Below are 13,071 nucleotides of genomic sequence, written 5' to 3' on the forward strand. Positions count from 1 at the left end.
TGTTTTCTTTCTGGGTCATTGTCAGAGGACGTCTTTGGAGACACGTAAATAGTATTGGAACAAGATGGCCCCGGCCATATTACAGTTTTGCTCTGTCAAATTGGTCACACTAAAAACTGTGGAAGAATGGGGGGAAAGGCACCCAGCCGCAAGAGGACGAAACGAAAGTTTTCCAGCTCATAAGAGCGAAAAACTAAAAACAAAACCTCCAGAAATTATACATGGGTTACAAATGCAAGAGTTCATGAATTTTACTGAGCTACTAGAATCAGAATTAACTAGCTTAAATAATTGATGTTATTTGGTTTATGAATCGCAGATTGTCAAATAAAATGTGGTATCATACGAATAGTAGCAAACAATGTCCTGTGCTGAAAAAACCTCAGTTAGTACGCCAAGTGTTTAACATAGTTGAAAAGTTAATTCGATGCAAATCAATCTTATTCAAGCTCAACCTCACCATTACTACGACTACGTTAAATGATAAAATAATACTTTCCTGGCATTTTTTCTTAACAAAACCAAAGAGGAAGGAAGTAAAAGAAGAGGTTAAAAATATCAGCCGTGACAACATAATAAGAGTTGTTCCTTGTACATGTGCTTCTAATAAAAAATTAACGCGCTAGCTATAAGTAATTACAGGTTTTTGATCAAAGGGAACACGGAAAGTAGTTGCAAAGGTTCGCAGTGTTTACCCCTGAATTTTCCGAAACCAAAACGTCCATACATATAGTAACCCACCACTTAAAAAAATTATAGGGCGTGAATATAAAAGTAAAACAATAAGGGGAGCAAGACCATTTAAGTAGTACGCTGTTACAAGTTAAATTACGAGTACGTAATTGAAACAATTGGTAAATAGGAATTAAGGAGAGTGTGGAAAGTGGGAGGGTCGATAATGACAAGAACATCAGTGCTTCTTTTATGTCCATTTGCTTAGACTCATTCAAATAGAAATGGGAACTGACCGTATGATTGTTGTCATGGACTTGGAAAATTTTAAACACGACTAACCGCGAGACACAAGAGTAACTTTTGGTTTTATTAAGGGGAAGCACTGGATAAATTTCGACAATCTCCAAGAATCCTGTGCTTAAGAGTCTCCATGGTATCACCCATTATCCTTGCCGTGTTTAAATTTTTTGGTCATAATTTCACCCAGTAGTGGCAGGTTCTTGCCGAAAGTTTTTCATGAATTTTCCATCTGACCCTTGAGGTTTTTTCCCGCCATAAAGAAACTGTTCACAATCGATAGAATTGTTATTTGACACAAAAAAGGTCAAGCGTGAAAAGTTTCCTAACATTCTCTTATTTAGGGTACTTCGCTCAACATTATTTTCATCCCCATTAGAAACCACGTTGTGTATTTATAAAGTGAGCTTGAACCATAAAATTGTATAGGAAGTTAAATCTTGACATACAGTAGCAAATTATACAATATAAATTTTATGCTTTTAAGTTTAAATAGACGTCTTTAAAGGTTTCTTTTGATTGTAAAAACCACCACTAATATTAGCGGTGAAGTTCTTTCATAAACTGAACTCAACAACTATCCACCCAGCCAGCCATGTACTATCAAATTAAAACCTTTCGAAACCATCAAAAGTAAAAAGCTTAAAAACAAGTGTTTACGAGTACCGTACAGAATCGTAACACCCACCAGTAATATTAACAGAGCATTAATTTTACAAACTGAAACCAGCCAGCCATGTAACATCGAATTAATAACTTTCGAGTACTTGAAAAGCTAGAAGCTTAAAAAGAAGTATTTCGAAGTGTAACACCTGCCATGAATATTAATAGCAAATTCCTTTTCCCACTGAACATTTCGATATCGAGTAATCAGAGATTCTATGCCAAAAAAAACCCTTCCTAAATTGAAAAATGTGGATTGGTGATACCCAAGGGACTCGTTATAACTAATCGAAGAGCTCGGGTGCTAACGGCTCAATCTTTTACTCATTCCCAAGGGTTCTTGTAAAATGTTCAACGATTAGAAGGAGAGTATAAATCTACGTACCTACCTTCCAAGAGATACGAATGGAGCTCGAGCTGATGGCGGTAGCCTCGACGTGTTGAGGAGGTTCTTCAGGGACTACGTGGCGTCATACATGTAATGCACCAGGAGAAGCATCCGAGAGATCAAGTTGTAAAAAAATGATATAAGAGAAAAATGAATATTATCATCGATGTAAAACAATTGTAATTGGCAAAAATGCATCATAAGCATTGAATTTTTTTAATTCAAATTTTTCAGTAAAATAAAAAGAGGCAATTGAACACCTGTTTCTCAGTCTAAAGTAAATTACAGGTTAATGTAATTCAGTTAAAAGTAGTTCCAAACTCCCATTCACTCTTTTTCATACCATGCTCCAACACTAGGAGAACTGCCCATCGTTTTTTATATTCTTTATCAAAAACAGTATAGGACTGTTCGAAATATGCTTCAATTGTTTACTATTCAATAGTGGTTTTCTCTAAGGCTTGGATTCCACTTGATAATACCCTAAATTATGGACTGATAATCAGAATTACACAGTATCATGGAATCATAGGCTTGAAACTTGCGTGATTGGTTCGAAATATGTAATTTTCCTTATTACGGTCCAATCTATTCTTGGATAGTTTTCCATTGAACGACTAAAACAATATCGATTATGCCTTTAAAACGTGTTCGAAACAAACCCACAAAAACCCATGAATCATAGGGTTTCTTTCTAAAAGATGTTTTTCGCAAGGCTTCCGGGAAATATTTTGACGTCTAGTTTCCGAAACGCTTGCGTGAGTTGTTAGTCAATCAAGCGTGAGATAATTGTTATTGTTTGTCCGTCTAGCTTTCGCCTGGTCCCACTAAGCGGTCGCTTATAGCTTTTGTCAACCTCATTTTTTGATAGATTGCGAGTCCTAGGTTTACACATTCCTTTTTGTTTTAGGGTATACCAAGGCGTCATTTACCAAGCGTCACAGACCAAGACCACTTTCTACTGGAGAAGAAACATTATTTTCTTATATGATGCTGTCCTATCAGCAACGTAATCAAAAAGTTTAAAAATTTTGTGGCGCACTTAGCGACGAAGTTCTTCATTTCGAATATGAATCATGGTTAAGTACATTTTAATTGTTTTTCTTCATGCTTCTTTTAAAAAAATATTCCTGGTTTGACGCTATGGGACTGTTAATTAAATTATCTTTCAAAAATCTTTGTAATTAATTTGTCTGTGTTGTTACGGAACTGTTATGTTTTTCCGGCGGGAAAAGGGGTACGTGCGAGTTTGGTAAAAATTGAGAGAGAAAGAAATATCAGAATTTCATTGAACCATAAATCACAAAGTGGAATTTCTTTGTAAAAAGGTTTGCAAAGGCAAGGAAAATTCCTTCCACGTCGCTTGTTTTCGACGGAGATATTTCAGAGAAAGGTGAAAAAGAAATTTACCCAACTCTAGCAGTAAAATAATCGATCGAAGAAGTTACCGAATAAACATTATTCTATCCACGTATGCCGTCGGATGCGGGAATGCCCCTATTTAATATAGTATAACTCTCGGTGCATGCTCAGTAATTTTACTTAAAGGTCCAATGAAACACATTATTAAATCATCACTGTCAATACACACTGTAAAATTATGTTTGGTATCAGGCCTTTAAAGGGTTAGTAGACAATGTATCGGTCATTAAATTTTAGTTCGAAATATTTTTCGAATACTTTGGGCCATTCTTATAATTATATGCAAGGAAACCAAAACACACAAGAGGGTAGGCCTACATCTTTGGTTATTTCCTTCACGCCAATAGCCAACGCAAGACGGAGCCTGAGTGCACTACACGCAAAGGGAAGCTAGCCAACTCGCGCTGCCTCTGACGGTGCTTTTCGGTGCAAGGGTAAAAACCTATTATGGCTTCTCTGTTGGAATTTATGCATTGGTGTCTATGAAAATTCCTATGGAAAATATTCTATTTTACACTAAAATGTGTGTTACCGTTCTTTGACTTGGGTCCTCCTTACATTTGGATCTGTCGATTAGCCTGCATCATGTATTATAACTAGCGAAACCTTATGATTCGAATAGTATAGAAGCCAGTCTTAGCTAATTTAACAGGCGCTAGCATACAAATCAATATTTCAATTTTGTAACTCCACGAGTTGCAACAATTGTGTCCCTATGGAATACAAGTCATGGGACTCGCGTCGGTAAGCTTTCATTTTCGATTCTTATTTTGCGTGTTTGAACAAAAAATAAACGTAGATACATAATGTAACGTGGTTAGTGCGTACACCTGTGGTAAGGAAAAGCACGATCGTTTTTCATTAACACTTGAAACACAAAACCTTTTACGCATCCCACCTAGAACTGTTTAATGAGGTCCGGAATAAATTAATCACACTGTGTTTCAAGAGAGAAAAAGAACGGCTTAACTAACGTTAATTAATAGGATCATAATAAAGGAAAATAATTGGACGACCGCTTGAAGACCTGTTTGTTGGGGTTGATAAGCGAAAAATCACTATTCTTTCCGCACGTGATAATTTTTACGTAAATATTTCTAGCTTTTTTTCCAAAGTCATTTCATAAGTGAACACCATCTCCAGCTATTAGTTTCATTCATATCCTTAAAACGTTAATAATAATCAAAGAAATATATATTCTATTATCACACGTGCGCTTTTGGAAATAATGCCAGTTTTTCTAGATTTTAATTTTGTCCAAAAAAGTAAGATAAGTAATTTTTATTCGGAAAAATTACGTTTTTTTTCACACTGGATTTGAGGAAGACGTCATTAACTACTGTGTCTCACTTTAGATTAGCTATGTTCACGCTTACATGGCAATCAGTTGAGAACTAGTTTTCAAAATTTATTTCCAGTTGGAAGTGATTTCAACAGCCTCGGTTCACACATTAATGCCGTTTTCCATTGATTAGTAGCAATCTGCCACCATGGAAGGATATTAAATTAGACATGGATGTATTTAATGCAATTTTAAAGGGACTTTCGTTTTCAATCCAAGAAAATTACTCCATTGAAAATACTAACGGAAAACGGCTTAAGAAGCTTCTGTCAGTGCTGTCCGCATATGCATTCGTTGGTGTTGTCCCCTAAGACAAATGTCCTTAAAACCAGTGTCATCCCAGGAAAAAAAATCACTCTGACAATTAGAAACTGGCCTCCAAACTGGTTTCAAGTTAGTTTGCGAAGCAACACGAATTTCTAAATAGTTTCTTGAGTACCAGTTTTGTTCACACTTAGAAATCATTTGAATCGGTTCGAACCGGTTTCCCATGTATGTATGAAATTGGCTTCAGTTCGATGAGAGGTAACAAAAACACATTAACAAGTCTTGTTACGCACCTTCGGCTTCCGTCATGAAGGTCAATGTCTCGCTGAAGTCGCTAGATCCCTGTGAGTTTTCTGCTGATACTCTGACCATGTACTTAGTTAATGGAATTAACTCTCTCAACGAAGCTTTCACATCAGTCCCCGATGTTTCCAGTTTGAAAGAAGATTTCCAAGGATCTAAGACGTTAAAAATGTTTCTCTAAATTGATGTATTGTTATAAAATAATAATAATTATTATAATACCTGGGTCTTTTTTCCATTGAACCAAATATCGACTAATAGGACTGTTTCCCGTGTATGGAACGCTCCAAACAACAGTAACTGATCGACTCGCTATTTCTGTCACGCGAACGTCACTTGGAGGATCGGGAACCTCTGTGAAAATAATTAATTGAAAATTCATTTCTTTACAATGTAATAATTTCATACAACCAAAAAGCAATGTAAAATATTTATGTAAGCATAAGCAGATAACCTTTTTCTTTAAGTGTCTATCATTAAGTCTTTGGTGGAGAAATCGGGCTTCAAAAATTGAAAAGATATTTTTCCCCCATGGTAGCGCTGCTCGTGGGTTAGAGAAGTGTATATGGGGGTTGTCTGACTCTCTTGGGTGGAATTTTTGGATTAGGGTCTCTCTTTTTAAAGTAGGCTCCCCCTGCTTTCTCAAAATGGTCACACACGCCTGGCGCGATACTTTTCTACCCCTTAAAGGCCGACTTCCAGCGAAAAGAGTTCTAGTGAACTGAAAACCGAGCATTGAGATTAACAATGAAGCGATCGTGCCGATTTTCGAAGCCCCGCTGGGTCAACAGTTGGAAGGGTTCTCGCTAACTTAAAGCCGTGCAATGTGGTTCTAGCGAACTGAAGATGAACAGTAGAAATCCATTTAAATTTATTTCCTCTCGAATTGTTGCTTTCCCCTGAAGGAAATTCTCTATTGTGTATCTTCAGTTCGCTAGAACCCTTCCAACTTTTGACCCAGCGGGGATTCGAAAATTGGCACGCTCGCTCCATTGTTAGTCTGGATGCTCGGTTTTCAGTCTTTTCGATGGAAGTCGGCCTTTAAGCTAGAGGTTTTTTTAGGTTTTGGGCGAACTTATACTTTAGAATCGTTTTTTATGCGATCATGCATAGACGATTTTGGAGAAAAGTTAATAACCGTAGTCTTTTCTCACCACCTCTCACGTATCATAATAACAGTACACTAAATGGAAGGCTTATTATGAATTTATGATGTAATATAAAACGACAGTACCTTCAACTACCACTTGAATCCTCTTTTCGTCCGAGCCATAAGTATTTGTAGCGAAACACGTGTAGAGTCCAGTTTCTCTCCGATCAGCTGAATTGACTATTATGTTGGAAATTACTCCTTCATCCGTTAACTCCTCGTTAAAAGAAAACCTTCCAGATTGCGAAATTCAAAATAAAAGAAATAGAAAAAGTCAGTTTTAAAACTCAATTACATTTTGTTCGACAAGTGGTAGTTCGGGAAAGGTGGTGGGTAGTTGATATCAGGGATAATCTGTATCGACAAGGTACATTCATAATGGTTCGTGATTTTAGTCTAAAATAGCGCTTATCTATGTAACAGATGCCGATTTCGTTTTTAGAGGCATTGCAATTTTTAATGAGGCTAATCTAAACTGATCCAAGTGAAATGATCATGAATGATCATGATGAATGAAGGTTGTTTCTTACGAAACATTGGGTAAGTGCGGTGAAATAAACCTTGCAGTTTCGCTAAATTAAAAGTGAAATTCATAATTTCTAGAGATGCAACGATGCATCGGCCAAGAATCGGCTTCGGCCAGAATCGGCCACTAGGCCGAATAATCGCATCGGCCGATTTTTCTAAGGTAATCGGCCGATTTTTTTCGGCCGACTCTTTTTTGTTAGATCTGATCTTTTGAGCTAGTATAAAGGAACTAACAAGTTTGCAATTAAACGTGACTGTCACTTTATTAAACGTCTTTGAAATTGAGTTGGTAAACTATTTAGTACATATATTTGAGAAGTGGATGGTTGCGGTGAATGAAGGCCAGTTTCTCAGCATTTTGTGGCAGCAAAGAAAGAATTAATCAAAAACAAGTTGAAGCAGAAACAGGGCTCCCACCAAAATCTCAAAAATAAATAGGGGAAAAAGGAACTATTCACGATAAAAAATAAGTTAAATAAGGGCCTAAATTTTAAAAGTAGGAACCAAAAAGGGACCACTGGTAAAACAAAATGATATCTTTATTATGTGAAAATAGCTTATTTCCTCTGGTGCAAAACCAGTTTATTAATTGCTTGAACTAGTTTTTAAATTCAACAAGTGGGGGTTACTGGTCCTTGGGACCAGTTTATGAATTCCAAATCCAAATAATAAATAATAATCTAAGCACCGCGTCAACAATTATTCTTGTTATCTCTCCTTTCCTGACTACTAAATAAATACTTTTTCTGAAGTTTAAGAAAATAGGGTGATTTAAGGACCAAATACCAATTTAAGGGTAGATTAAGGGCCTTGCAGGAAAATAGGGACTTTAGGGACCTGGTGGGACCCCTGCAGAAAGAATGGACAAAATGTGTGTTGAACCTAATGACCTACTTTCTCGGAAACCGGACCAGATAGAATATTGTCCTTCGACATTTTTGACAAGTACCACGCATAGACTAATTCCTAAAATTTATTACCGTGGAGCTTCGGCCGATGAATCGGCCGAAGCCGATTTTTTAACGACCGATGCATCGAATCGGCCGATTCCGAAAAATTACGAATCGTTGCATCCCTAATAATTTCACGATATTTACAACAATTTTTTAACATTAACACAAAAAAGCATTGCGGAATAAAAAATTCTCCCTTCGCCAAGAACATTAGGGCTATTTAGAGTTGACAATTATTTGTGACATTTTGTCTTCCAAGTCACCGTTTTATGATTGGACGGTTGACTTATTAAATTTAATTAAATTAAAAAACTAAAAGACAATGTTAACTAAATTCAAATGGTTTGAATCAATACACTACCAAACCAAATTTCGAAAAACCATTATCTCGAGAGAGTAAAAGGAATTTGAACAAATTGAAAATTTTTAGTTTCACCTGCTATTGAGTCCTGGATCCAATTTCACTTTTTCCTTGCTCCAACGAACGGCCAAGGGTCTGTCTCCGAAAGCTTCGCATTTAATTTTTAATTCCTCACCCTTACGAACTCGAACGAAGATGAAATTAGATTTAAAATGAGCAGCCACTGCGATAAAATTAATGAAAGAATTTGAAACAAGAACCCGAAAATATATATGAAAAAAAAAGATTAACCATTTTCCCCGGAAAATTTATTAATTAAAGTTCGCTGAGAGAAGGAAGACCCTTATTTTCAGTCTTGTACGCACTATATATCAGAGTTCCTTGAAGTAATGGTTAGGAAACTCGTAACGTAAAGCGTATAGAAAGGATTAGCGTAACGGATTTGAAGTAGAGGAACAAGTCGGTAAAAAAAAAATCTACTAGAAATTTAAACTGTGCTACGAATCAGTTTTTTTCTGTATTTTTTTTTTAAGGGCTTCGGGCTGAATTTTTCCAGAAGTTCGAAGTCCGGTTGCAATTAAACGGGGTGGTATTGCGTTATTAATCATATTTTAGAGAGCGCACTCTTTAAGATTAGTTTTTTTATTGCTGATAACACGTTTAATAGACAGCTTGTTCCAAAAGGGTGGTACAGCGATTTTGAGTCGAAAATATTACATAAAATTTTGCCTTGTAACAACCTACGATTGAATTGTTTTACCGATGACCCTTTACTTTAATTAGTATTAATTTCAGTTTCTTACTTCATTTTCAGGGGTCATGGGTGAAACACTGCAATCATTTCTTGTGAAAGGTGGACCTTAGGGAAAATTTTCTTAGAACATTTTCGACGCAAAATTCCCCGTAGAACTCTCTGTACTAGTTGTAGTGCTTCTACCACTCTTTGTCATCATGTAGATAACCGGCTCAAATATTACGAATCATGATGAATATTAGCATCGGGAATTCCTTACGTACAGAATGAATTTTTCTTTTTTTTTTTGACATTTTTTCTCTTTTTTTCAATAGTGCACCTAATAAAATTACTGTCTACTTCAAAGTCCATTAAAATCTTACGTTCCCATCGGTCGCCTTGCTAATTTCATTTCGGTTGCATCATTACGTTCATTTCCCTGTTCAGACGTGAGAGCGAACAATTTAAAACGCCGAGTCGAGTACACGGTGATTTTTGAACCAAAACATTCGACTAATAAAAGAGCCTGGTCCAAAATGACAAACACCGCCAAGAATCCTAGACCTTTTCATATATCGTCCGCAAAATAGTAGCCCACTTTATCACGCATCAGTAAGACATGATCGAGTGAGCTATGATTAAAGAAAAGCTGCTATCGAGGTGGTGCCATCTCGACACTGCCCGATGAAACTGTAAACTAGTTTTCAAACTAAACTCGTGCACGAATCTTTTACATAGTCGTTAACATGTGTGAACAGTCTAATTAAGCGTGTAAAGCGAGTTCACTTGACGTGAACGTAAGATTTTAACTTAGTGCGAATGGGCCTTTACAGATGCAAAAAGTTCAAATTAACTTTCTCATATCTTCTTTATTAAGATATACTTCAAATATTATTTTATTTCGAGCAAAATGCATCATCAAAGATTATGGTAATGGGTGTTTAAAAAGTCTACATTTAGATCTTACGATCAGGGTAAAGTGAGGCAGGGGCAAGGGGTCGGACGTTATGGAAAACGTGTACGGGATTTCGAAATCCAATTTGATTTCTTCCGATTTAGTTTGATTTTTTTATATTTCAAAATTCGATAAAATCTAACGAATTTTGCAATATTTCACTTGATTTTGTGATTTATTTCCCGTGATTTCGACGAATTTTACGATATTTCCCTTGATTTCGTTGGATTTTGAGGTATTTCTCGTGATTTCCTCGGATTTTGAGATTTTTCTCGTGATTTCGTCGGATTTTGTGAGTTTTTTATTTTGGATTTCGTAAATTTTGTATTTGTAATGGATTTCGCGATTTCTTTACCAATTTTGTGATTTATTTGTTGATTTTGTGATTTCTTTACCAATTTTGTGATTTATTTGTTGATTTTGTGATTTATTTGTTGATTTTGTGATTTCTTTACCAATTTTGTGATTTCTTTACCAATTTTGTGATTTATTTGTTGATTTTGTGATTTCTTTACCAATTTTGTGATTTCTTTACCAATTTTGTGATTTATTTGTTGATTTTGTGATTTCTTTACCAATTTTGTGATTTATTTGTTGATTTTGTGATTTCTTTACCAATTTTGTGATTTATTTGTTGATTTTGTGATTTCTTTACCAATTTTGTGATTTATTTGTTGATTTTGTGATTTCTTTACCAATTTTGTGATTTATTTGTTGATTTTGTGATTTCTTTACCAATTTTGTGATTTATTTGTTGATTTTGTGATTTCTTTACCAATTTTGTGATTTATTTGTTGATTTTGTGATTTCTTTACTGGTTTTTTTTGTTTTTCTTTTACTGATTTTGCGATTTTGTTACTGATTTCGAATTTTTTATGGGATTTCGAAATGGGCAAAAATACGTTTGATTTTTTTCGGGTTTCTAATTTTGTCATTGATTTCTGATTTCTTAAGTTGGATTTCACGTGTAGCGTACGGGATTTCGTGAATGACCGACCCCTCGGACAGGGGCAGACAAAATCTGTCGTTTTCACTTTCACCATATTTTACAACGATGTTCCTTAACCCTTACTTCAAAGAACCGTGTTAAACTAGAGCCTACACAATTTTTTAAAATAAATTTATGAGCTCCATAAAAGAGATCAACTAGGCTTAGACGTAATCCTCTGGAGGAAGAATTTAATTTAGAGTCTAAAGGAGAAGAAAGGAGGCGTCCTTGTTTATTGTACAAAAATAAATTTGGAAGTTATGCAAAACTGCGCGAGAAAAGACTTCAAGGTGTCTGCTCTAATTTTAGTTAAAGCCCTTAGAATTTAGAAAAAGAAAGAGAAATATTTTAATTGAGTTTAAGAAAGAGCTGTTATAAAGGAAGTTCCATTAATTTAGGCTAGATTTTACACGTTTCTCCCAAGAATATTCAAATAAGGTTTATTTCAGTGTTTCCCAGAGTTTCCATAGTTGCTGGTGGCCGTTTTTCCCCGATTATGAATGTAGGACACATATTTTCATGTGAATTATTTTTAGATATCAGAGAATTTCATTTTGAACAATTTCAATATATGACCAAAATGTTTATTGATAATATAATTTTAATTCCTAAGTTAAACAAGGTCACTAGATAAGACTAGACTCCTTGAGACAATGGGACAATTAATTTGTAGTCCAATAATGCCTTAATGAATCGTCACAAGGCATAGACGTTTTTTTATAAATGCATTAATTTTTCATCTGAACCCTATTAACAATTTTAAACTTAATAGTCGATATGACAATCTCGTGAGACAGTTTTAATACGTCACCACACAAAAATATGTCGCGTTTGGGAAACACTGGAATAATCTTTAGAAAAGTTTGCTAATTGAGCTTAATCGAAATAGCTGAAAAAAGCTAAGATTAATTAAGTCTTCAGCGACGATATTCCAAGAATAGATTTTACTGGGTATAGTCCCTCTGATCATGCCTTAATTTTTGACAGATTTTGCAAGAAAAACCAGAGATTTTTATCTTCTTTGCCTTGATAATGCGTCGCGCCTTTCAAGGCGATAGATTAGAGATAGGGTGTAGGTTCTTAACTAAATCATCTCACCGTGAACCGAAAGCTGCATGGAAGAACTTAGTCCGAATCCAATGCCGTTGACTGCCTCGCAAAGATAAAAGCCTTCGTCGGCTATTTCGGCATTTTTTATAATCAGCGAACCGTTCTCCAAAGCCTGAATGTGGTAATTGCTGATCACGGACTGGAAATTTCGAGGCGAACTCTTATCTGAGAAAAATAAAAGGAAAATTTTTACGTGAAAAAGAGCGGCGGCAAAAGATGAAGGAAAATTTACTTATTAAAAGCTTCTCCCTTAAGAAAAGCGCTCCAAGCCATACAGAGAGAGAGGGACACACAAAAAAACTAACAAGCTAAGCTATATCTTATATTTAATCTGAAGTCCATTTTTGGAGATAAAATATTAATTAAAACCTTTTGAGATCACTTATTGCAAGTTATTGTTGGAGCAATGTTTTTGATCTTAACTTATCCCGGACATTTAAGATTTTTCCAAAAATGCAATGGGGTTAGCTAAATCTAAGAGCGAATTCCAATGGACTGCTCGTGCTCGAGACGCTCTCGGAGAGCTCTGTAATGGATTTTGTGTTCCATTGGTTTATCTATATTATCTCTCCAATGGTTGCGCGCTCGGCCCGAGTTCTGCTCGGAACTGATAAGTATTTTTTTTTCAAGGTGGAACTTAGGACGATTTTTATCGCTTTTTGTCGTATAATAATGGTATATTTGCATCAAGACCAACTGCACTATGATAAATATTAGCTTTTAAATATGTATTATATCTCCACTAGTATATTCCATAAATTAAAATATTTCAATCTTAATTAATCCAACCATGATTAATAATTAATTCAATATTTTAAACATCTCTATATGAGCTTAATAGAATAATATATGAAGTTAGTTAATTTGAAAGAAAGATTTTTCGACTCAAAGTCGCTTCGCTCCATTGAGAATTGGGTCAACGACAGGTTTCAGGTT

The 13,071-nt window shown here is 35.4% G+C and overlaps 1 protein-coding gene across 1 annotated transcript in view; it reads right to left on the reverse strand.

Moving 5' to 3' along the window:
* The window catches only part of LOC149718442 (cell adhesion molecule Dscam1-like), a 211,374-nt gene that overhangs the window by 13,585 nt on the left and 184,718 nt on the right, over nucleotides 1–13,071 (reverse strand). Inside the window, exons 11-16 of the mRNA XM_089845129.1 lie at nucleotides 12,124–12,300; nucleotides 8,425–8,572; nucleotides 6,592–6,740; nucleotides 5,580–5,711; nucleotides 5,348–5,512; nucleotides 2,025–2,095 (exon numbers count right to left, since the gene is read on the reverse strand). Of these exons, the coding sequence (XP_089701255.1) occupies nucleotides 2,025–2,095; nucleotides 5,348–5,512; nucleotides 5,580–5,711; nucleotides 6,592–6,740; nucleotides 8,425–8,572; nucleotides 12,124–12,300 (842 nt within the window). The remainder of the gene's footprint in view (nucleotides 1–2,024; nucleotides 2,096–5,347; nucleotides 5,513–5,579; nucleotides 5,712–6,591; nucleotides 6,741–8,424; nucleotides 8,573–12,123; nucleotides 12,301–13,071) is intronic.

Source organism: Phalangium opilio, unplaced genomic scaffold (genome assembly GCF_054372755.1).
Source record: "Phalangium opilio isolate 3A_F unplaced genomic scaffold, DU_Popi_V2 ptg000002l_1, whole genome shotgun sequence".
Taxonomy (NCBI): domain Eukaryota; kingdom Metazoa; phylum Arthropoda; class Arachnida; order Opiliones; family Phalangiidae; genus Phalangium; species Phalangium opilio.